Source organism: Macrobrachium nipponense, chromosome 6 (genome assembly GCF_015104395.2).
Source record: "Macrobrachium nipponense isolate FS-2020 chromosome 6, ASM1510439v2, whole genome shotgun sequence".
Taxonomy (NCBI): domain Eukaryota; kingdom Metazoa; phylum Arthropoda; class Malacostraca; order Decapoda; family Palaemonidae; genus Macrobrachium; species Macrobrachium nipponense.
Window position 1 is genome coordinate 3,006,748 of NC_061108.1, and position 24,979 is coordinate 3,031,726.

General features: G+C 43.8%; 1 protein-coding gene across 1 annotated transcript in view; it reads right to left on the reverse strand.

The window, feature by feature from the left end:
• Positions 1–414: 414 nt before the first annotated feature.
• LOC135216261 (zinc finger protein 345-like) overlaps positions 415–24,979 on the reverse strand; it is a 105,396-nt gene continuing 80,831 nt past the window's right edge. Inside the window, exons 14-18 of the mRNA XM_064251426.1 lie at positions 6,551–6,676; positions 4,592–4,639; positions 3,795–4,046; positions 3,270–3,352; positions 415–1,356 (exon numbers count right to left, since the gene is read on the reverse strand). Of these exons, the coding sequence (XP_064107496.1) occupies positions 1,276–1,356; positions 3,270–3,352; positions 3,795–4,046; positions 4,592–4,639; positions 6,551–6,676 (590 nt within the window). The 3' untranslated portion in view covers positions 415–1,275. The remainder of the gene's footprint in view (positions 1,357–3,269; positions 3,353–3,794; positions 4,047–4,591; positions 4,640–6,550; positions 6,677–24,979) is intronic.

Sequence of the window (24,979 nt, forward strand, 5' to 3'; positions counted from 1 at the left end):
ACCATTCTTGGAGGCATCAACACCCTGACGAACTGGGAACACTTCTCAATCTGCATTAGAAGATTGCAAACACTGATAAAATACTGTACATAGCATTCTTAAAATTAATGATTCAGTTTTGAAAATGCATACAGGTAAAGTGAAAACCAACAGTTATGATTTATTTATTATCAAATACAAAAATATTTACACAACTATGAAATTTATATAGTTTCATTTTAAAGCCTTTGATTTTCACTGGTATTTACAAAAATACTGTATTTAATTTTGATAAGAAGTGTTGTATATATATATATATATATATATATATATATATATATATATATATAGATATATATATATATATAGAATCTATATATATATTATCTCATATATCTATCCGTATATATAGAATATACGATATAAATCATACGAAGTTATAAAAGCAATCAAGTATATTTACATATTTTTAATACTTGTACTGGGCTCAAATATATGTTACAGGTATTTACTCTACATATATTTACAATACCTTAGGTAAAAAATTTTAAGTTGCTTCTTCAAAAGATCCCAAGATTTTAACAAATGTTGAGAAAAAAAAAAGATGACTAAGATTTAGTTAGCTGACTGCATAGCTCATCAGTCATATTCCTTGCTCTCTGGAACAAGCATTCCTCAGTTGCTGAGACACCTGTAAATACTCTAAATCCTAGATAAATATTCAATAACCATCTAAACATTTACAGAAACAACTGCCTGTTTTGCCTTAATGAAGAATGTATCTTTTGCATTTGTAATTTTGAACACTGAACAAGATTCAGTCATATTCAATAATGTTGAAATGATCCCCAAAAACTTTTGGTTCACTAAAAATACAACCTTGAAATAACATAATTTGTACTTACAAATTACGGTAAGCTGACTTGTGCAGTTATTTCATTTGAATGTTAAAATACGACCTTTTTATTGTTAACAAAATAGGGCACTTCTGCATAGGAGTTACTGTACATTTTAGAACAGAGGAAACAAATAAATATACTCTCAATGCTATGAGTTGATAAACTGAAGTGAATTTATAAAATAATACCAAGTATTCAGCAAAAGAAACTAGCAACTGCTACCATCACAGGATTATGATGCTTAAAATGCAGACTGTACATATGTACTGTATTCATATACACATAATAATAAAACAACTTTGTAAGAAATTCATCTGTAAAATCAATTAAGTTTTTAAATTATTTTTTCTTTATTTAGTTTCGACCAATGTGAAGAACAACCTTACCAATAAGTGCTCTAAGGATTAAGGACTAAAGTAATCCTCTGCTCTGAGGCCTCTTCTTCTGAAATGCTGTGTGACTGTTCATCAACTTCAACCTAAACAAAAGAAAAACAAGAGTAAATTGTTATTACTGAACACTGGACGTTGTATGAAATAATGGAGAATCTAATTCAGGTCAGTTTGATATTGATAAGAGTTGCACAAGACCATTCTGAAAATAATAATCCCAATTTTGAAACAATTTTACTGAACAGGTTTTGATGTAGGGAAACCCTATTTTTGGTAGCTGCTGTGAGTCCTCTTAAGAGAGAGATACACACTTCAAACGAGAATCTTGCCTTTCCCTTGCTGCAATCATTTATTGGGGGACCCTGGCAGGGTCCACCCAATCCTATCTGAAGTGTCTGTCCCTTCTGGTATGAGACTGCATTCTTATCTTTGGTTGTTTATAAGTTATATCTGGTAGTAATACTCAGTACTCATTTTGATTTACAGTTTTACTTCATGTCAATAGTACATGAATTGTGGTCTTGTTGGTTTCCCAGTTTTCTTCAATTACTGGTGGTGGATGTAAATGTTGGTCATCTGCTTCATTATGCTTTTTATTACTGATTTTTAGCTTTAGTTATAAATATCTGGGCAAGTGAAGGATGATCATTGGGTGAATGTCCAGGGAACTGCTGACTCCTGGATTATTATTTGTAATAATTAACATACCATATAAAAAATATAAGATACTGTATTCTCTTAAATATTTGACTACACTAAACTATACTGTACTTTATATCATGTTTTGCTGGAATAACAATATACATATATATGTACATTAGAGACCTACTAAAGGTAGAATAAGGTAGAGAAACTATTCAATTCTCCTTCTTACCCACCGTTATCCCTGCATCAAGGGGTCAGTTGCCTGATGCGCCTTCTCCACTGCCTTCAAGGCATCATCCTCCACCAAACCTCTTCCCTCCACACCTTCCTTCACTTTATCTTGCCATCTAATTCTTTGTCTCCCTCTCAATTTTCTTCCCCTAACAGGTTCTTCCCAAGCCCTCTTCACTCCCTCCTCATCATCTATCCGTAATACACGCCCATACCATCTAAATCTTAACTCTCTTATGACCTCTGACACCTTTACTAAGCCTGATCTTCTTCTTATTTCATCATTTTCCAATCTCTCAAGCAGTGATATTCCCATAATCCACCTCAGCATTCTCATCTGTTCTCTCAAGCTTTACTTCCTCTTTTCTTCTTAGGGTCCATGTTCCTGATCCATACATTAACACTGGTCTTACCACTGTGCTGTATAGATCTTGACTTTTAGTGTGATTGGCATTTTCTTATCACATACTACTCCAGCTATCCACTACCCCCATGCCGCTTTCATCCTACTGTCAACTTCAGCCTCAAATCCTCCCTCTTGGCTAAAGTAGATCCTAATTATTCAAACTTTTCTGCCTGTTTTATAATCGAGCCTCTTCTTTTTTGTGTTACTATTCTGTCTCTATCTTCTCTGCTGCTCAACAAAACCTCTGTTTTATTCACATTCACCTTTAAGCCACCTGTCCCTAAAGACTCCTGCTACTCTCAAACCTTTCTCTGAAGTTCTTCAACTATACTATACTCAATCCTACATGCAAGTAAAACTAACTTACAACATAGTTGTCAAACCTAACCATGTTGCAAGTGAGGCGCTAGTTACAATACGTACTTACCATTTGGCATGACTGATGTATGCCAAACACTTTTTTCTAAAGAATACCTAGAATACTTTCAACTTCTACATTACCATTTCCTGACAAATCATGAAAGCTATATGCAAGGTAAAATTGTTTACAGTACATAATTTAAAAAATGGCAGCATCATTAGACACATGTAACTTCAACATGAGACAATACTGATGTGTACATATATGAAAATATATTAATTCCGAGGTAGAGCGAATTGGATATTATAGGACTTTTGTAGCTTCATGAATAACAGTGATTTGATAAAAATTCATACCTGATGTATGTCTCTCTCTTGAAATGATGTGGATGCCCCATCTTGAACTCTACTGCCATTGCTCAGTACCACCATGTAATCACCTGCAAGTGACAGGAATAGATTAGCGAGTTATACATAAATAGTTTTGAAAAGCTCTTACATAATGCTGGGGAGAAATGGTTCTGGTTATACTTGTGACTTGAAAAAGTTTCAAGAAGTTATCATGCATAATTGCCAGCATTTCATGTACAAAGACTGATGCAATTGGCTCCATACTAAAGGAAAACTAAAACTAGAAAGCATTCTGCCTTTAATGAAAGCTTGTCACAAAAAATAAATTAGCTGAAATCATCCAATAATTTTTGAGATATTAGAAAAAAAAAGGCAGGCAGACAACTACAGGAGAATGAACAAACTTCCAACGCTGTTAACAAAAGAAATAAGTATTAATGGTCTTGCTAATAACTTATTATCTATACTGTATATGTACTATATACTATATCAAATCTGTAAAAGCAATATAATTTTAATGCATAAACTTACTTTCTAACTGAATATGTATTGGCGCAAGCTGTGAGAGGGGAAGAGAGGTAATACTGCCATCTTCATCAATTGAGACAGCGTGGCTGACACTACTGTCCTCTATTTCTTGGATGTACTCAACTGGTTCGCATGTCTCTTCTGCTGTGCAATCTCCTTTTGATTTACTACTTTCAGACTCGTCAAGATCATCCCCTTGATTTATGCTACTGTAGCTGGCTGTATGTTCTGCCAGCCATTGTGTAACTGGCACACCTTTGTGTAAAAAAAGAATGACTAAAGCCTTACAAGGAATTAAATTAAACCATGACAAAAAAATTTAAAAAAATGGCATACAGTAAACCCCCTGTATTCATGTTCTCACGATTCGTGGACTCACCTATTCGCAGGGTTCCCTGTGGAACATATAAAAGGCATTATTCATGGAAAATTTGCCCATTCATGGTATTTTTCACTGACAAATATTTACTAATTTTCATGACTAAATGCACTTTTAGAGGTTTTTTTGTGTTTGAACTATCAAAAGAAACATTTTTAGAGGGGTTTTAGGTATTCATGGATTCAAGCTTTTTGCAGGGGGATGGGGGGCTTGTCTGGTAAGCATCCCCCACAAATACAGGGTGTTCACTGTACTGTAGATTATATAATGACCACAAATGTATACAACATTTCTCAACATTAACTCACATGAAGTTGCATTTATCAAATAAATCTATTGTAGAAAAGATAATTACAAACAAAAAACACTAAATCCTTTAATATGATATATATGAACAATGAGGCACAATGAAAAATGTTACCTGGAAGTCTTGCTGTAATTTTAGTAGAGAGTCTAGGATTTGGTTCAGCTACATGTATAAGAGAGAGAGAGAGAGAGAGAAGGAAGAGGTTTTAGTTAATACAACTCTTTCTGTTGCTAATGAATATCATATGCAATTTTTTTTTTATGAAAATACATAGAACTGTAAAACATTTTTTTAAAATAAAAACAAAAGCTTGTAATACCACTATGATATGCTACATTACACTGCATTCTTGCTGAAATTATATTACGTAATGTCCCTAAGGCACAAACAGCTGTAAACAATAGCAATACTAACCTGGCAATTGTGAGCATTATCATACCAATAAATCTATACCAAAAATGATGAGTTATCAGAAAATTATATCTCATAGCTGTTAATCATGGAAAATAACTAAGTATTGTATCTCTATTCCTGGTTTTATTAATATTCATATCCAAAACATTCTTTTCCCAGGTAATGAAATGAGGTACTGCCTACATCATGTCTTGTGTAACACTCTTTCTATTGTAAAAAACATAGTTTACAGTGTCCCTTCGGCCCCAACTACTCTTTTCATCTCTTCTCTTTGGTATCCTCTCACCTAGCTGTTCAGCTGTTCCCCTTCTTTATCTTTTACTTGCACTTAATTTCCACATCTTGTTTACAAATCCTTTGGGCTTATAAGATTAAGAAATAACCTTCATGAAAAGTGGACCCGAGTATCTTACAATGTCTCCCAATACTGGGATAGCACTGAAAGACTGGGCACAAAAAGACTGTTGACCCTCAAAGGGATTGCAAAAACCACAGGCAAACCTGCTAAGGGGAATGGGTTTGCTTATAGCTGCCTTGCAGTAATAAAAGCAAGGATGTGCTAGAATATTTTTTTTCATTCAAAAGTACTATACAGTACCCTGGTTATCTGAAATATGATTAGTACTTATAGCTGAAAATAACATATAAATACAAACAACATTCAAATTGAAATTTCCTCTCTTGCATTAAACACTTTCAAATCAATTATTCAACCTTCCAACAATCTCAAAGCCATTAGAGATATACAAATAAGTGTGCCTACAAGCCAGCATGCTGTGCCATTCTTGTGAAGCCCCAAGAGCAGTAAAGTCAGTACTACTAGACAGTAAACTGTATTCAACACAAAATGGTACAGAGTCGCCCTCCAAGATCATCAATGGTTCTGTAGCACCCTGGGATGCCACCTAACTCACAGGAATGCTCTAGGATATTGGAGAATTTTTTAAATTCTATTACATTCTCAAGTTAATGGACTGAAGCACAGTAACAATGGGAAGCAACAATCAACAGACATTACATGAGACACCATCTTAGCCTCAGGCAGATGTACAAAACTAATTCTGGAACAAGAAATGTGGGCGGCGGCTATGTCCAATTTCATCCCAAGTTTTGTGAAAGAAATGAGGCTTAACAGAATAAATGCTACCTACTTAATGTAACATGGAATATATTAATTAATTGTAAACTCCAGGAAAATATTTAAGGGGGCTGTTCACGCTTTTTTATGAAAAATTAAGGAAAACAGGAACATGGAACCATCAGGCTATAAACACAAAAAGTAGGGCAGATAGCTGCTGGGAACCTGAGAATCCAAGTACCTGTGCATGAGCAGTGCTGCCGACATACAGTGGTAACAAATTGTCTATGAAATCCACTGACCATGAATTTGGGATAATTATTAATAATGGGCTTAACAGAAAAAAATATTAATATTTTTAATATTATTAATGTTGCTTATACAATGACACTGATGCTACCATGGGCAAATTTGCAATTGTGCCTTAATCTGCTGCCATCCCATCTCCATACAGCAAAGGAAGTAAAATTGTGAATAAAAACAAAAAAAGCAATGACTAGCATACTTAGGAGTCTACCAAATATATTCCTACTTGGTTTCTTTGTCTAACATCATTATTCCAACACTGATTTCAAACTCACCTTCATAATTATTTTTCTTTTTGTGCTTACAGTATCTTCCATGAGCATTCAAACCCTTATATGAGGAGAAAGAAGAACCACAATCTTTACAGACCAATTTTGTATTTTGACTGGGATACCTGTCATCTGGAAAAAATATTACAAGAATTTTGCCTGTTATGTTACAAAATCTTCAAGTAAACGATAAATTGGAGGAATTTCTCCTAGTGTAATTCCAGTGGATACGAGATAGGTGCTAAGAAGGGAAAAAGAGCAGGCAAATTTGGCAAGAGGATAAGGTAACAAAACTGTACTGTGTAAAAGTAATTAGGTATAAAGGGGAAAGTATTGAAACAGAAAAAATATATGATTTTTTTAAAAAATAACTTTGATACAAAGCCATTAGTAAGTACTTGTAATTGGCCATTTTGCACGTTACAAAATCATCTCTTCTGTTCCTCAGCTGTGCTAAGATCTTGGAAAACACTTATCATACGGTTTTAATAAAATACTAATTATAGAGCATTTACTTGAGGACAAATTTACTACTACCTCATGTACTGCAAATATGTTGCAAAAGTCAAATGAGTAATGAACCTCCAATCACACCCTTGGAACCAAATAAATATGTTATTGTTAGTATACAATAAGGTTTTGTACATACTTTCCTGGCAGATATATACTTAGCTTTACGTCTCTGACGTCACGACAGAATTCAAAACTCGCGGCACACGCGACAGGTAGGTCAGGTGATCTACCTTACCCGCCGCTGGGTGGCGGCTGTAAGAACCAATCTCCCTTTCCAGTCAGAATTTTTTCTCTTCCACCTGTCTCCTGAGGGGAGGCTGGGAGGGCCATCAATCGTATATATCTGCCAGGTAAGTATGTACAAAACGTTATTGTATACTAACAATAACATTTTTGTACATGAACTTTCCTGTCAGATATATAGTACTTAGCTGATTGACACCCTTGGTGGAGGGAAAGAGACAGCACTATTAATATGGAAAAAGGGGGAAACAACACCTGTTGTAGGATGTAAAATACAACCTTGGTTCTTACCTGTTTAGGCAGAAGACTTCGTAGCTACTGTCTATTAGTCTGCGTTGCCTGAAGAGCTTCATCGAGGGCGTGACCTACAGCTGACAGACTCTTTGGGTCTACCAAAGGGATTTGGTATCCGCTTACTTGATAGAATCCGAGCAGGATCTTGTCAAAGGGGATTCGCCCTCTTATATGACAGAACCTAACCACTATCATTGCAAGGAGCTCAAACATAAACCGATCACCTAACCAATCTAATCATTGTTAGACATACGACATGAAAGAGATGCCTACCCGCATGCTCTTTCAAACAACCAAAAAACTTACAACCTAAACAAGGGGGAAAAAATATACTACAAAGGATATGTCTCAGCTCCCTGCCCCAGCACCGAATCCGCCGATACGTACGGGCCTAACGTGAAGCACTTTTCATACGTGATTTTGACGTCTCTCAGATAGTGGTTTGCGAAGACTGAGTTGCAACGCCAGAATGTTGCTTTCATAATATTACTCAGGGATATGTTTTTATCTAAGGTTAATGAAGTGGCAATAGCTCTTACCTCATGAGCTTTGACCTTCAGAAGCTTGAATTGACTTTCATCACATATCGCATGTGCTTCTTTCACCAGGCTTCTGATGAAGAAAGAAAGCGCATTCTTCGAAAGAGCCCTCCTTGGATCTCTTACAGAGCACCAAAGGTTGACATCATTGCCCTTAAGTTTCTTCTTTCTCTGAAGATAAAACTTTAAACTTCGTACTGGGCAAAGTGACCTCTCTGCTTCCTCGCCTACTAAGGCAGATAAACCTCAGACTTCAAAACTCCTAGGCCAAGGATTTGAGGGGTTCTCGTTCTTAGCCAAGAACGAAGGCAGGAATGCACAGATCGCTGCATCTCCTCTGAACCCCACTCTCCCTTCTATTGCATGGAGTTCACTAATCCTTTTTGCGGAAGCCAATGCCATGAGAAAAAGTGTCTTCCTCGTGAGGTCTCTAAAAGAGGCAGACTGAGGCGGTTCGAACTTAGGGGACCTAAGGAAGCGTAGCACTACATCCAGATTCCAACTCGGAATCTCTGGCGAAACCTTTTTGGATGTTTCAAAAGATCTTATTAGATCATGAAGGTCTTTGTCTTCTGAAATGTTTAAGTCTCTGTGCCTAAACACTGCAGCCAGCATGCTACGATAACCTTTAATGGTTGATACCGCCAGTCCACTTTCTTCCCTAAGGAAAAGTAAGAAGTCTGCTATTTGGGTTACAGAGGTACTGGAAGAGGAAAAGTGATGGTTCCTACACCACCGACGAAAGACGTCCCACTTCGATTGGTAGACTCTAAGGGTAGAGGGCCTTCTTACTGCTGCGATAGCAGTTGCAGCTCTTGCAGAAAACCCTCTCGCTCTGACCAAACTTTTGACAGTCTGAAGCCAGTCAGACCGAGAGCGGGGAGGTTTCTGTGATACCTGTCGAAGTGGGGTTGTCTGAGCAGATCGATCCTCTGTGGTAATGATCTCGGAATGTCTACTAACCATTCCAGTACCTCTGTGAACCATACTTGTGCGGGCCAGAAAGGGGCTATCAGCGTCATCCTTGCTGCCTCCGATTCTGCAAACTTCTTGAGAATTTCTCCCAGTATCTTGAAGGGAGGAAAAGCGTACATGTCTAGGCCCTTCCAATCTAGGAGAAAAGCATCTATTGACACTGCCCTCGGGTCCGATATCGGAGAGCAGTAGTTGTCTATCCTCGCATTCTTGGCTGTGGCGAAGAGGTCTATGTGAGGCCTGCCCCAAAGTCTCCACAGGTCCTGGCAAACATCCTCGTGAAGCATCCACTCCGCCGGCAGGACTTGATCTTTCCTGCTCAGGAGGTCTGCTCTGACGTTCTTTTCTTCCTGTACGAACCTGGTAAGGAGACAAATCTTCCTTTCCTCTGCCCACAGCAGAAGTTCTTTTGCTGTCTCGTACAGGGAGAAGGAGTGAGTTCCCCCTTGCTTCCTGATGTATGCCTGGGCCGTGGTGTTGTCCGAGTTTATCTGAACTGCCGAAGCGAAGCTAGGACGTAGGGCTCGAATGCTTTCAAAGCTAGCCAAACAGCCATCAGCTCTTTCTTGTTGATGTGCCAGGTCACCTGTTCCTTCTTCCAGGTGCCTGACACTTCTCTTGAACCGAGCGTTGCTCCCCAAACCTGTTTCCGGACGCGTCGGAAAGTACAACACTTGGTTGGGGTTCGGAATGTGAAGGGACATCCCTTCTGCAAACCTGAGAGGGTTCGCCCACCAAGAGAGGTCCTTCTTGATTTCTCTTGAAATCTTGAAGGAGAACTCTAGGTTTTGAGAACGACACCGCCAGTTCCAATGTAGAAAGAACTGGAGAGGTCTGAGGTGCAACCTTCCAACGAGGAGAGTGTCCCCAACAAACTCATCCACTCCCTCGCTGTGCATACGTCTTTCTCTAGGAAGGCTTTGACTTTCTCTGACCCTCGGGCTATCCTTTCTGGAGAAGGAAAAGCCCGAAAATCCAGAGAAACCATCCGAATCCCCAGATAGATACGATCTTGACTGGGGATTAACTGAGACTTTTGAAAGTTCACCAAAAGTCCCAGAGAACTCGCCATGAAAAGGGTCTTTTGTAGGTCCTCCAAACATCTTTTCTGTGACTTGGCTCTGATCAGCCAGTCGTCCAAGTAAAGGGACACCCTCACTCCCTTTCAAATGTAGCCATCTTGCTACATTTTTCATTAGTCCTGTGAAGACCTGAGGGGCTGTTGAAAGGCCGAAACACAAGGCCCTGAATTGGAATATCCTTCCTCCCATCATGAACCTGAGGTATTTCCTTGAAGAAGGATGGATCGGCACATGGAAGTAAGCGTCCTGAAGATCTAGGGACACCATCCAATCCCCTGGACGAAGAGCCGCCAACACTGAGGATGTCGTCTCCCATGGCGAACTTCCTCTTTTCTACAAAGAAATTCAGGGCGCTTACATCCAGAACCGGTCTCCATCCTCCTGAGGCTTTTGGAACTAGAAACAGGCGGTTGTAAAAGCCCGCTGAGCATGGGTCGCTCACTAGCTCTATAGCCTCTTTCTCTAGCATTTGTTCTACTGCCAGAGTAAGAGCGTGGCTCATGATGGGATCCCTGTACCTGGCCACCAACTCCCTCGGAGTCGTCGTCATAGGTGGTCTTTCTGAAAAGGGAATCAGATATCCTTTCCGGATAATCGAGAGGGACCAGTTGTCCGCTCCTCTCTTTGCCCAGGCTTCTGCGAATCTTAGAAGCCTGGCACCTACTGATGTCTGGAGGACTTCTTTCCTACTTCTTCGCTCTGGATGAGCGCGAGAAGGATCTTCCTCTCTTGAAGGGTCTATTACCTCTTGAGGTAGAGGCCTCTAGAAGGAGGGCCCTCCCCCTCGAAAGGGCTCCTGTCTAGCCGGAGTCTCCTTCTTAGTCTTCGTCTGGAAGGTGGTCCTAGGTTTCCGGGCAGACTGAGCGAGCATGTCTTGAGTAGCCTTCGCGGAGATAGCTCCCGAGATGTCCTGGATTATCTTCTTTGGGAAGAGAACGCGGCGAGAGTTGCGAATAGAGTAGCGAGGCTCTCTGAGCATGAGAGACGGACTTTGTCAGAAAAGAGCAGAAGACCGATCTTTTCTTAAGAACCCCTGCTCCAAACAGGGAGGCTACTTCGCTCGATCCATCTCTAACTGCCTTATCCATGCACGTCAGTACACTGTTGAGATCCTCGGGCGAAATGGAATCCGGGTTCTGAGTCCTTTTAGCCAAGACCCCCAAAGACCAGTCAAGGAAGTTGAAGACTTCCAAGACTCTGAACATTCCCTTCAACAGTGGTCGAGCTCGTTCATAGCCCAGGGGTAGTCTTAGCCGACAGAGGTCCGAGCGTCGTGAGGCATCCACCAGTGAAGAGAAGTCCGCGGTCTGCAGATGACGGCAGACCCAGCCTAGGGGTTCTCCAGACTCATACCAGAAGCCTAGTCTGCCCGTCAGCTTAGAAGGAGGAAAAAAGAAAAACACAGTCTTCCCTTTCTCCTCCTTAGAAAGAAGCCAATCACCAAAACCTCTCAAAGCCTTCTTCATTGAGATGGTTGGTTTCATCCTCACACAGGAGGAAACCTTCGTCTTCTTAGATGTTGAGAATAACGAGAGAGGAGAAGGAGGAGCGACGGGAGTAAGAGCGTGCTCCAAAACTCTTGAGAAGGAGGTTCTGTCAGGATCTTGTAGGACGAGACCGAAGAATCCTTTACCAAGTCCTCTCTGAAGGTTCTATTTCATCCACCGAAGAACCTTCGGCTTCTGTACGAGAGCAGCTGGACTTCTCTAAAGAAGTGCGTCTATCTAGTGATGAGTGTCTGGCAGCCGTCTGGCGCCTATCAGGGGAAGCCAAAGCTTCGGGAGAGCTCCTATCGAATGCGTCCTTCCTACTCCGATGAGTGAGTCCTCTGTGATCCTGTAGTCTGCTCCTAGATACACTGGAGTCCAAAGGGGAGCGCCTGCTAGGAGAGGAGAGCCTACTATGCTCACGGTGCCTATCAGAATCCATGCGCCTGTCAAAAGGAGAGCGGCTGCCTGGCGAACTGCGCCTAAAATGAGGAGAACGCCTGCTAGGCTCTTGGCGCCTACCAACAGGAGAGCGAATCCCTGGAGAAGATCGCCTACTCGGAGACAGGCGTCTACCATGATCCAAATACTTAGATCGAGACGCGTGGGTCTCTGCAAAAGCTAGTCTATCAGCCGGGAAATTTCTTTCAGGCTCTTTACGCCTGACCTGAACAGAGCGGCTAACAGGTGAAACGCGCCTATCAGGAGAGAAGAGCCTATCTTCCGCACAGCGCTTGGCAGCGGGAGAGCGGCTACTTGGGGAGTAGCGCCTACCAGGCTCTAGGCGCCTGACATAAGGAGAGATCCTGTCTCTGGAAGAGTCCATGTATGAGGAGGCTCTCTTATCCGGAGATTGGAGGTTCTTCGGAAAGGACCGAGAAGACGAAGCTGTGCGCTTAACTTTAGACGAGCGCCTACTAGGCGCTTGATCCCTTTCTACTGGAGAAATGAAGTCGCCAGGAGAAAGCTTCTTGGGCGATTGGCGCCTGGAAGACGACAGGCGTCTGCCGAGGGAAGAGCGCCTCATTCCATCCGCTGTTACAGGAGAGAGAGCCGCCTCCGACTGAGAAGGAAAAGCAGGAGAAGGTAGCCTAGACTTCTTGACGGGGAGAGAGACGTCCTTCTTACGACGCGTGCCTCCAGCCAAGGAGCCCGCCAGAGCCGAAATCTGAGCTTGCAGCCCCGCAAGAGTCCGAGCTGGAGATCTTGCAAAATCCTCCACAGGGGATGAGGATCGAAGCCTACTCTGAGGCGAGAACTCCTGATCCCTCCTGGGTTTCTTGATATCCACTTCAGGCTCTTCCGGAAAACATTCCGGGCTGGAAGGAAAGGCGCAAGGAGCCTTCCAGGCTCTCTTCAACGGTCGAGATGAATCCGAGGCGCTCCATCCTCTTCTAGGAGAAGGTGATGAAGAAGAGAAGCATTGGCGTAACACCTCCTTCTTGGCGCGAATTAAGGCAGCCTGGGAACGAACATCAGGATCTACCGAGGGGACGCCTGATCGGTGGGAGTTCTCCCTAACCTTCCTGCGGCTGTTGACTTTCCTCCTCCACTGGGACTGGGAGCATGGAAGAGGTCTAGGCCTGGAAGCATTAAGGAGCCGATCAGACGCACCCTCCACTGCACTGGGGTCACTGCACAAATCACCTTCACTATTACTCTTACCTTGCAACGAACGAATTTTCTTCTCCATGCTAAGGATCGTGGTTCTCATGGTTGCCACTTCCGAAGGCGTATCTTTAGGATCGATGCAGGGAGCAGGAGCTGAAACGGGAGAAGGATCTAGTGCTACGACAGGATTGTCTACTTCTACCTCGCTAATACGAGACTTACTAGAACTTCTAGACGAAGCTTTTCTCACCCTGTCTTTCTCCAACTTCCTTAAGTAGGAAGCAAGAGACTTCCATTCACCCTCATCCAACTTCTCACACTCATTACACGGGTTAATAAAGGAACATTCTTTACCCCTACATTTCAAGCATACTGTGTGAGGATCTACCGTTGCTTTCGGTAGCCTCACCTTGCATTCATCCATAGAGCACACCCTAAACATAGATTTCTTAACCTCTACATCAGACATCTTGAAATCAAAGAAAAATCCAAACCAATATCCAAAAACAATCCACAAGCGCGTATGCCAAGCCAACAAGATCAGGTACTTCACCGAAAGTCAGTCCAAATATATCCAAGGCAACGAGAAACGAATAAAGCTGTCAGGAGGTAACAACCACAAGTGTAGTCGACACCGGCGACAGAAAAATTCTGACTGGAAAGGGAGATTGGTTCTTACAGCCGCCACCCAGCGGCGGGTAAGGTAGATCACCTGACCTACCTGTCGCGTGTGCCGCGAGTTTTGAATTCTGTCGTGACGTCAGAGACGTAAAGCTAAGTATATATCTGACAGGAAAGTTCATGTACAAAAATAAAAAACTCCATACTTTTTTCTATATACCAATTACAAATTTGGTGGAAATAAACGTAATTAAAACATAAAATTTAAGCATGATTCATACAAAACAATTTAGGTAAATGGGTATAAGGCAAAAAAATCGGCACATTGTCAATAAGTTTCTCTTAAGTCACTTAAGTTGCTTAATTTCTAAATATTTGTGTTTTTCCCTTGGATGATAACTGGTGTCAATATCAATGTAAAAATCCTGGCTGGGAACTAAGAATCGAAAGCTACTGGAAATATGAGTATTTCCTTTGTAATTACCTTGGTACCAATAGAACTATGATCTCTGCTAAGGACTCATGGACTACATACCATGATGCAATTTTCTGAGCTAAAGATAAATCATGTGCCTGATGTAGAGACTAGTCACTGGATATTTTACGAATTACTCAAAGTAATTGATACAGGTATCCATATATTTTTTTTCTATTATGATTACAGATGATATTATTTAGAGTAATAGCATCATGTTAAGCAAGGTGGTAACCATATAAATTGTTCTCAAACATCAGGTAGTAACACAGAAATTGCGACCATGGGTTTCCATACCCGAATTCCAGAACTTGATGGTCTCAGGAAAATGACAATTTGTCCAAAAATGATATTGTTATGTTACAATAAAGTTTCATACATACTTACCTGGCAGATATATACATAGCTAAGACTCCGTCGTCCCCGACAGAAATTCAAATTTCGCGCCACTCGCTACAGGTAGGTCAGGTGATCTACCGGCCTGCCCTGGGCGGCAGGACTAGGAACCATCCCCGTTTTCTATCATATTTTCTCTCTTCCACCTGTCTCCTGCGGGGAGGCTGGGTGGGCTTTTAATTGTATATATCTGCCAGGTAAGTATGTATGAAACTTTATTGTAACATAATATCATTTTCATACAATCAACTTACCTGTCAGATATATACATAGCTGATTGGCACCCTTCGGTGGAGGGTAAGAGACAGCTACTATATGGAATAGACAGGTAAACAACATATGTTGTAGGTATAAATAAAACCTTGGTTCCTACCTGATAGGTGGTAGACTTCGTGGGTGTTTGCCCAGTAGTCTGCATCACCTCAAGAAACTTTAGCGAGATATATGATCTATGGCCAAGAGTTCTTGTGGGTCTGCCGATGGGGTCTTATCCGCTTACTCGGCAGAGCCTGAAAGGACTTTGTCAATGGGTGCTGATCCACTTATATGACAATACACCTTATGAAGGAGCACACAACCAATCCCGACCACCTGATCCTAACCATATGTTAGAACTAAGGATTGTTCCGAGTTATCCCCGAACTCTTCACAACAACCGTAACTCAAAAAATACTACGCACACATACATAATTTCTAAAAAAAAAATTATACTCATCTAATTAGATATGACAAGATTCTCTTACTGAACAACATAGACGGCCGCCCGTGCTAAACCAAGTCCTCCATTGTTCGAAGAGACTCCAGACCATATCTAAAAAGAAGAAAAGTATATACTTTTAAGGATTGGTGTCGGCTCCCGTACCCAGAATCGTATCCGCCGATACGAACGGACCTAGAGAAAAACACTTCTCATATGTCACACGAACGTCTTTCAAGTAATGAGATGCAAATACTGAGTTGCATCTCCAAAATGTCGTATCTATGATGTTTTTAAGCGACATATTCTTATGAAACGAGAGAGACGTCGCTACTGCTCTCACTTCATGAGCTTTAACTTTCAACAGTCGTAACTATTCGTCAGAACAGACCTTATGCGCGTCTGTAATGACGTTCCTCACAAAGAATGCCAGCGCATTCTTGGACATCAGTCTTGTGGGGTCTTTACCGCGCACCAAAGACCTTGTCTAGAGCCTCCATCTGATGCTTTCTCTGAATGTAGAACTTTAGAGCTCTTACAGGGCATAGAGATCTTTCGCTCTCTTCCTACGAGACTCGATATGCCTTTGACTTCGAATGACTTAGGCCAGGGATTCGAGGGATTCTCATTCTTAGCTAAAAACAGGGTCTTAAACGAGCAAATAGCTGAGTCTCCCTTGAAACCTACTTTATCTTGCAGAGCATGTAATTCACTAACTCTCTTTGCCGTAGCTAAAGATAATAGGAATAGGCATTTTCTGGTGATGTCTCGAAACGAAGCCAGATGAGGAGGTTCGAATCTTTCAGATGAAAGAAACTTGAGGACTACGTCTAGGTTCCAGTTCGGAGGGACCGGTTCCTTCGACTTTGAAGTCTCAAAGGACCTTATGAGATCGTGGAGATCTTTATTATCTGCCAGATCTAATCCTCTATTCCTGAAGACAGCCGAGAGCATACTTCTGTATCCCTTTATTGTGGATACAGCTAGATGAGATTTCTCTCTCAGGAATAGAAGGAAATCAGCAATTTCCGCTATAGAGGTAGTGGAGGAGGACAACTTCTTAGTTCTACACCACCTTCTAAAAACCTCCCACTTCGACTGATATACTTTCGTAGTGGAGGTTCTGCGTGCTCTCGCGATCGCGCTTGCAACTTCGCGAGAAAACCCTCTCGCTCTGACGAGTCTTTCGATAGTCGAAAGGCAGTCAGAGCGAGAGCGGGGAGGTTTTGATGATACCTCTTGAAAGTGTGGTTCTGAGAAGATCCATCCTTCTTGGTAGGGATCTTGGAAAGTCTACGATCCACTCTACCACCTCCGTGAACCAATCTTGGGCCGGCCAAAAGGGGGCTATCAATGTCATCCTCAGTCTCCTTTGACGCCACAAACTTTTTTAGTACTAGTACCCAGGATTTTGAATGGAGGAAAAGCATAGACGTCTACGCGAGACCAATCTAGCAGGAAGGCGTCTACCATAAGAGCTCTTGGATCTTCCTCGAACCGAGCAAAGACTGCCAGCCTTTTGGAAATGAATGTGGCGAAGAGATCCACATGAGGTGTCCCCCACAGCGACCAGAGATCTTGACACACCTCCTCGTGTAGGGTCCACTTTGTATGAAGGACCTGGTTCCTCCTGCTGAGTCTGTCCGCCCTCACATTCTTTACTCCCTGCACGAACCTTGTCAGAAGGGAGATGTTCCTGTGAGACGTCCAAAGCAAAAGGTCTCTCGTCAGTTCGTAAAGGAACGAGGAGTGAGTCCCTCCCTGTTTTCGAATGTAGGCAAGTGCGGTGGTGTTGTCCACCCGTTTACTTGCACTACTTTGTTCGACCACCAGAGGTTCTAGACTCTTCAAAGCCAGATGCACGGCGAAGAGCTCTTTGCAGTTTTTATGTGCCAAGTCACCTGCGCTGTTCCCAGGTGCCTGACACCATCCTTCGAGCCTAAAGTTGCTCCCCAACCTTTCTCTGACGCGTCGGAGTACAACACTAGGTCTGGGTTCTGTGTCCTTAGAGAGATCCCTTTGTTCTCTTCCAGAGGGGGCAACCACCATTCCAGGTGCGATTCTTATCTCCACTGGAATGGAAAAGAAAGGCGTCCGACAGTTGTCCAGTTTTCCAACTCCAAGACTTCTTGAGGAAGAATTGAAGCGGACGTACATGAAGTCTTCCTAGCGGGAAGAACTGTTCGAGCGAGGAAAGGGTCCCTAGCAGGCCTCAACCATTCCCTCGCCGACGTATGTTCCTTCCTTAAGAAGAGAGAGACTATCTGCAAACCTTTTGCGATTCTCTCTTGCGAAGGAAATACTCGAAAACCCCGAGAATCCATCCGAATCCCCAGATAGACTAAGTCCTGTCTGGGGGTCAGCTGCGACTTCTCGAGGTTCACGAGCAATTCCCAACGCTTTGATCAGATCTAAGTTAACGTCAGGTCCTCCAAGCACTGGTCTCTCTGATCTGGCCCTGATGAGCCAGTCGTCCAGATACAGAGAGATATTTACTCCTTTGAGGTGAAGAAACCTCGCCACATTCTTCATCAGGCTTGTGAAGACCTGAGGAGCTGTGGACAGGCCGAAACACAAGGCTCTGAACTGAAAGATCCTTCCCCCCGTCATGAAACGGAGGTACTTCTTCGATGAAGGGTGGATCGGGACGTGAAAGTAGGCGTCCTGGAGATCTAGAGACACCATCCAATCTCCTTGTCGCAATGACGCAAGGACTGAAGCAGAAGTCTCCATCGAGAACTTCTCCTTCCGAACAAATTTGTTCAGAGAGCTGACGTCCAGTACTGGTCTCCAGCCTCCCCGAGGCTTTCGCAACCAGAAAAAAAGGCGATTGTAAAACCCCGGGGAGTTTTTGATCCAGTACTAGTTCTATCGCTCTCTTGTCCCACATTTGTTCCACCATCGATCGAAGAGTATCCCTCAGCATAGGATCCTTGTACTTGGCTGTTAGTTCCCGTGGTATTGACGTTAGGGGAGGAGTGTTCAGGAAAGGGATACATATCCCTTCCCTTATTATAGCCAACGATGACGCGTCTGCGTTTATAAGTGTCCAGCCTCCACAAATCCCAGGAGCCTGGCACCTACTGGTGCTTGGAGGAGAGAAGCTTCACTTTCCCTTTTTAAAGGGACGAAAGGCAGACCTACCTCTCTTCTCAGGAGCCTTCCTTCTTGCCGGGAGGTCTGGAGGTAGGGCCACCTCGAAAGGGCTGAACCGATGTACTCGGTCCTTTCTTGTCAGTTGTAGAAGCAGGCTTCTTCTTCCTTGCTGACTGCGTCAGAAGGTCCTGAGTCGCCTTCTCAGTTAATGAATGAGCAATGTCCTTCACCAACTGAGAAGGGAACAAAAAGTCAGACAAAAAGGCGAATACAGCAGCGCTGCCCTCTGAGCGTGGGGAGGACTGCCTTGGTTAAAAAGGCACCATATACCGTCCTCTTCTTTAGAAGACCTGCTCCAAACAAAGAGGAGATTTCAACGAGCCATCCTGCACCGCTTTGTCTATACAAGACAATATGCACAAAGGGCTTCCGGTTCGATTCCTTCCGAATCATGGGCTTTCTTGGACATCACCCCAAGGGACCAATCTAAGAAGTTGAAAACTTCCAATACATGAAAGAGTCCCTTGAGGAGATGGTCCAGTTCAGAAATGCCCCACGTAATCCGTGCCGAGTTGAGACCTTGTCGACGTGAAGCGTCAACTAAGGTCGAAAAGTCTGCTTCTGACGTAGACGGGAGAGCAATACCCTATTCTCTCCCGTCTGATACCAAATGCCTCTTTTACCAGCTAGTCTCGCTGGAGGCATGCAGAAGACCGTTCTTACTAAGTCCTTCTTAGACTTCATCCAAGAGTCTAAGGATTGTAGAGCCCTCTTCATTGAAATGGATGGGCTTCATTTTGAGAAAAGACGAAGACTTCTTCGTCTTAGCACTCGAAAACAGAGAGCGCGGAGAAGGAGGAGCGGCAGGAGTCAATTCGTCTCCATACTCCTCTAGAAAGCAAGGCAGTCAAAACTTTATAGTTCGACAGTCCTTCTCTTCCTTGATATTCTTCGTCCGAGTTTTACTTCCAACTCGGGATCTAAATGAGTCTCCGCTTCCAACTCTGTACGTTCTTCCTCTGGAGGAGGACAAACTCCTAAAAGGAGAGGGGCTAAGGGAATGATATTCCTTCCTCTTCCCCGCTTTAATAGCCCTGGAAGGCGCCAAAAGCTCAGGCTTCTCTCCATAAATAGAAGACGCTTCCCGCTTGATGACGCTTCTCGTCCGCCAAGCGTCCTGGCTGACGCCTCCCGCTTACTTGGCTGCTGACGTCCGGATGACGCCTCGCGCTGGAAGATGCTCCGCTCTCAAAAGGCGTCCTAACTGGCGCCAAAATATTGGTTGGAGCTTCACGTCTACCAACAGCTTTCAAAGACGCTTCATGTCTAAAAGACGTCTCACGTCTCTCTGGCGTTACGTATCTTTCGTAAGCTACCGATCTCGCTCTCGAACCCGAAGCTTCTGTAATATGTTTAGAAGCTTCACGTCTGCATGACGCTTCTCGCTTAGCAGGGGAGAGAGGACGAGACTTCTTGATTGGAAGCGCAAACGTCCTTCCTACGAGGCGCTAAAACTCCCACCAGAGAGGCCAGTTGTTCTTGTACTGCCATAATAATCTTCCTTGAAGCTTCTCCCAACGTCAACTGCATGACGCCTTTCGTCATCAATCGGGGGAGAAGTATGAAAGGGTACTTCTGCGTCCTCGTCTGGTGACGCTGACGCCACCTTCTCGCCTTCTTAATAGAAGAGGGAGCGTCATCTGAGAAACGCTCTGAGCTCGAATCAATTTCGGGTTCTTTCAAATGACGTTTGCAGAGGGCCTCGATAAATCGACTCCTTCCACCCTCGTTTAGGTGAGGGAGAGGAGAGGATGAGAAAAACACTCACGAAGGACGCTTTTTTTTCTAAGCGCCTTGAGCAGCCTTGCCACGAAAACAGAGCTTGCTGAAGGGACGTCTGACCGTTGGGGATTCCCCACGACCTCCTTAAGGCTTTCGACTTTCCTTCTCCTCTGGGCATGGAGCTTGGAAGAGGTCTAGGCCTGGGAGCGTCGCAGGACGATCAAACGCCCCCTCCACAACACTGGGAGAACTCACTTCACTGTAATGCTCACTTTCATTAGCCTTACCTTGTAAGTCCGCTATTTTGGACTTCATGTCTCGAATAGTAGCTTTCAGATCGGCGATTTCCGAGGCCGATTCCGAAAGTACACTTTGTGAATTAGACACATAGGGAGAATCTAAATCATTAGGAGTTAGAATAATTATCAGTAAAAGGCTCAATAGGCCTTGAACTCACACCTTTGCAGACGTCTAACCCTATCCCTCCCCTCTAACTTCTTCAAATAAGAAGTTAAAGTCTTCCACTCTTCTGCATTTAATCCCTCGCATTCATTACAAGTATTATTAGCAGAACACTGAACCCCCTACATTTACGACATACAGTGTGAGGATCAACCGAAGCTTTCGGTATCCTCACCCTGCAGCCTACATTCACACACATTCTCACACTCACATTTGAATCAGACATACTGAGAAAATCCAAAAGCAATTCCAAAAAACAGTCCACAGTAGCGAATACCAAAAACACGATCCAGATACGTCCACAAAAAGCCAGAGAGAAACGATGATCAAAGGATGAAATAAGAATCTAAGTCAGGAGGTATAGCAACAATGTTGATACCACCGGCGACAGAGAAAATATGATAGAAAAACGGGGATGGTTCCTAGTCCTGCCGCCCAGGGCAGGCCGGTAGATCACCTGACCTACCTGTAGCGAGTGGCGCGAAATTTGAATTCTGTCGGGGACGCCGGAGTCTTAGCTATGTATATATCTGACAGGTAAGTTGATTGTATGAAATTGCATTTTTCCTAACTATACAACCTGAGGTCCTTTTACAACTAGGAAGGTACTAGCGGCAGCTGGATAGGTCGTAAGCTTTCGAACAAGGGGTTCGGTAGTTAACTGCTTGTCCGACAGGCGCGGCAGCGCGCGGACTGGGAGGTAAACAAATCACCTTTTGCTTTTGGCCCAAGCAAAAAAAACTGCAGAGTGAGGGTGGCATGATGGGAGGGGGGACTATGTGTAAAAGGACCTCAGGTTTTGTATAGTTTAGGAAAAATGCAATTTTTGGACAAATTGTCATTTTGTTTCCGACACGGCATACAAACCTTCGGTCCTTTTACAATAGGAAGACTCACTTCTTGTGGGATGTGAATCTGAGTCTTTTGAGAACAGACTGGTGTTTCGCCCCCCAACCTTGGAAATGCCTCCCTGGTCGTAAGAGCGAGGGAGGATCCAAGCCTTCGTCCGATTGATCGGGGTGTGCACCGCAGGATCAATGGTCAGACCTCTGGACCAAGTACTAAGAGAGAGGCAAGCGTATCTCTTCGTACCAGCAAACAAGAACAAGTTTCCTATTTGCAAGAGGCAACATAAAGTTATGGTTTGTCTCTTGTTGGCATCCACTTCCCCCCCCCTTGTAGGAGGAAGTGGTGGATATTCGCTCCCCATCCCTAGTGAAAGGGATAGGATGGGGCTCTGTCGAGTAGCTCACCCGGCACTCGTCCTTATCCAGCAAGGTGATGACCGTATCCCTCTACCCACAGGTAGAGGGGGAGAAATAGATAGGAAGAGAAGCCAGTCACTCTCTCATTCACTTATCTATTCTTACAGTCACACCAGGACTCGATGCTGTTCAGCCTGCTAGGGTCTGGGTTAGCTAGACAACGTGTTGAGCAGCCACCACGGGTCCCAAGGAAAACGATCCAAGGACCTGTGGGCAATATCCAAAAGGTAGAAGGAGGTGCCAGTGGTCTGGTTGTACCAGACCCCTGCCTTCAGTACCTGCGCCACGGAGAAGTTCTTGTGTAACTCGAGGGAGTGTACTTCTAGGTCATCTCGGTGCTGACGAAGAGTCTTCAACACTCAGCCTGGGATGTCGAGTTTCTTCAGAAAACGCGGTCGCGCTTTCACAGGATAAAGCAGCATCTCCTTCGCATCGAAGGCGGTGAAGTCCATTAGGGAGGGGATTGTGAAGGACTCTAACTGATCGTCAGGAACCGAAGGGTTCTGAGTCTTCGCTACGAAGTCGGTACGAAATCGAGCGTCACGAATCCCCATCCCCTGGATGCTTGACTTCGCAGGAAAAGTCCATGCAATTACCTCAGAGGAAAAGAAGGGAATGGTCGTATGACCTATCCCTCTTCTCGACTTCGGTGATGTCCTGTACCCATACTGGTCTATCCGTCTACAGCGAAGTGTCTCACATTCTCCTATCCCCATGCAGTGAAGTTCTTCTCGGTAATGGATAGGACACCGACACTCAATGGTGGGTGTCGATGGTATGGGTACTGTGACAAGCCGTAAGGACGAAGAAAAGACTGTTATGGAACAACCGAACTAAGTCCACAGCGAAGTTCGTAACTGACTTGGGCGCTCTGACAGCTGCCGACTGACTGCGTTCGGTAGGAGGCAAGTGTCCAAGCGCCCGAGCAAGTCACGTGACCTTCGCCTTAAAAGGTTATGCCAGAGACTAAACAAATAATTTGTTCGTCACCGATGCCAGAAGGCGAGGTGATGATTCTCTTAAGGCATGTGCCCAACAGGCGAAAGTCAATTGCCTTCTAGAGACCGAGGTCCCTGATGGCAAGATATCTCATAGTATAGTTGATTCTCAGCTAAGGAGAAACAACACTGTGTCGTTGAAGACGAAGGTGTACAGAAAAGCAACCTACGTCTTCACAGCTGAACCGAGAGAAGGATTCTCAAGATTCTGAACCTGTGCTACAAAGACTGAGAACGCTAACTGCTATTCATTGCTGTCCGGTGAGGATCGTAGTTGCAATAAAAGCGGAGCGCTTTTCAGTAATGAAGACACAGGGAAATACTGCCTGAAGAACTGCTTCTCATGGGCTGAACATTTGGAAGTAGAGCTGTCAGGTCGGAGAGTAGGCGATGTCTTCTGACACATCTGTTAATTCGGGGCGAGCAATGAATAATTGCACACCTACGAATACGAGATATTTTGAAGACAAACTCAGATGTCTGCAAAAATCATTCGCATTATCGCGGTGCGATGCAGCGGGAGACTAATACAGACTTCTGTTACCGTGCGGTAAACAGAAAGATGAAAGAGTCCAAGAGATATCTCTGTTGAAAATTCTCGCAATGTCGAAGGCGATGAAATCGAGCGTCACAGCAGTAGATGGTCCTTCATTATTGCGAGAATCCCCGTTAATCAGACCTAAGTCCATGATTGTTGGGCAGAGATACGGTTCGGTAGTCAATCAAACCAGGGGAGAGAGAGACGTAACCGACCGTGCATCTCCGAGACCTAGCTGATACTGAGCTGCTATCAGGCAGTTCAATACGCAGTAGCTCTCGGTGACTCGTCATCCTGAGTTGCCAGGTAATCCATTATTCCACGAAGGAATGCGTTCGGCTAGAACCATCGAGCATAAAGAATACGCTCGAGCAATTATATTTAAACGAAACGGATTTCGGTAAATACAAAAGCTAATTTGGTGTTGTCATGACAATACCAAGTATCTAAAATCGAAACTGATAACTACTGGGAGGTTGCAGGCAACCCGAGTTAGCAGTTCAATTAAGATACAATTCGTCTCGGTCACGAACCGTAGAGTTAACTACGGTATGCGCCTACCCCCCCGGGACAATTCAACTGTTAAAAGAATCATGTCGCGAGGGTAATATACGTAGTATATTTTGTATGGTTCTGTACCACGACCTCCATCCTAATTCTTTCCTCTCGAGGAATGAGAATAAGGATTGGAGATCGACCGCCTTCGTTCTCTAGTCAAGAGAGTGAAGGAGAATCTTTCCCAAAGGAAAGCTTCAATGGTGAACAGAATACCGAAGACGATAGTTCAAGCCAAACTGAAGTTCCCGTCCGTTCTTCTCTATTCCAGGTTAATCGCCTACTGTGAGATACTCTTCTTTCAGCAGCAGTCTTCTTCCAAATGCTAGAAATTACAGGAATTCGAGCATAAGCGGAGGGTTCCCGATTATCGTGTAACAACTTATCGGGGATTCTGCGCTCACTGGACCGTGGTCTCGCCTAAGTGTTTGGAGATCTAAAAAAAAAAAAATAAAAAACTCGAACACTCTGAGTGCGCTAGAAATTCCGTAGAATTCTAAGCACTCTGCGAAACCCCCCACCGAATTCGTCAAACGATATCGGCTGGTGGTCCTCTCGATTCCCGTAGAAATCGAGAAAGGGGCAGGATCCCTCCTCAACGACCGGGGCTTACGTCAGGTAGGACCCGAAGGTCCCCCCGGTAGCGCAGCCCCTAACGTGGGATCTTACAGAGAAATCTCTGTAGGATCCCTCCCCTTTCCCTCGTAGCCGTAAAGGAGAGAGGGAATGGGGGAGGAATTGGATACTGGCTCGCCTTCCCAGCGGAACTAGCAGTTGGAGAGAAGAAAAGGAGCAGCCATCACCTT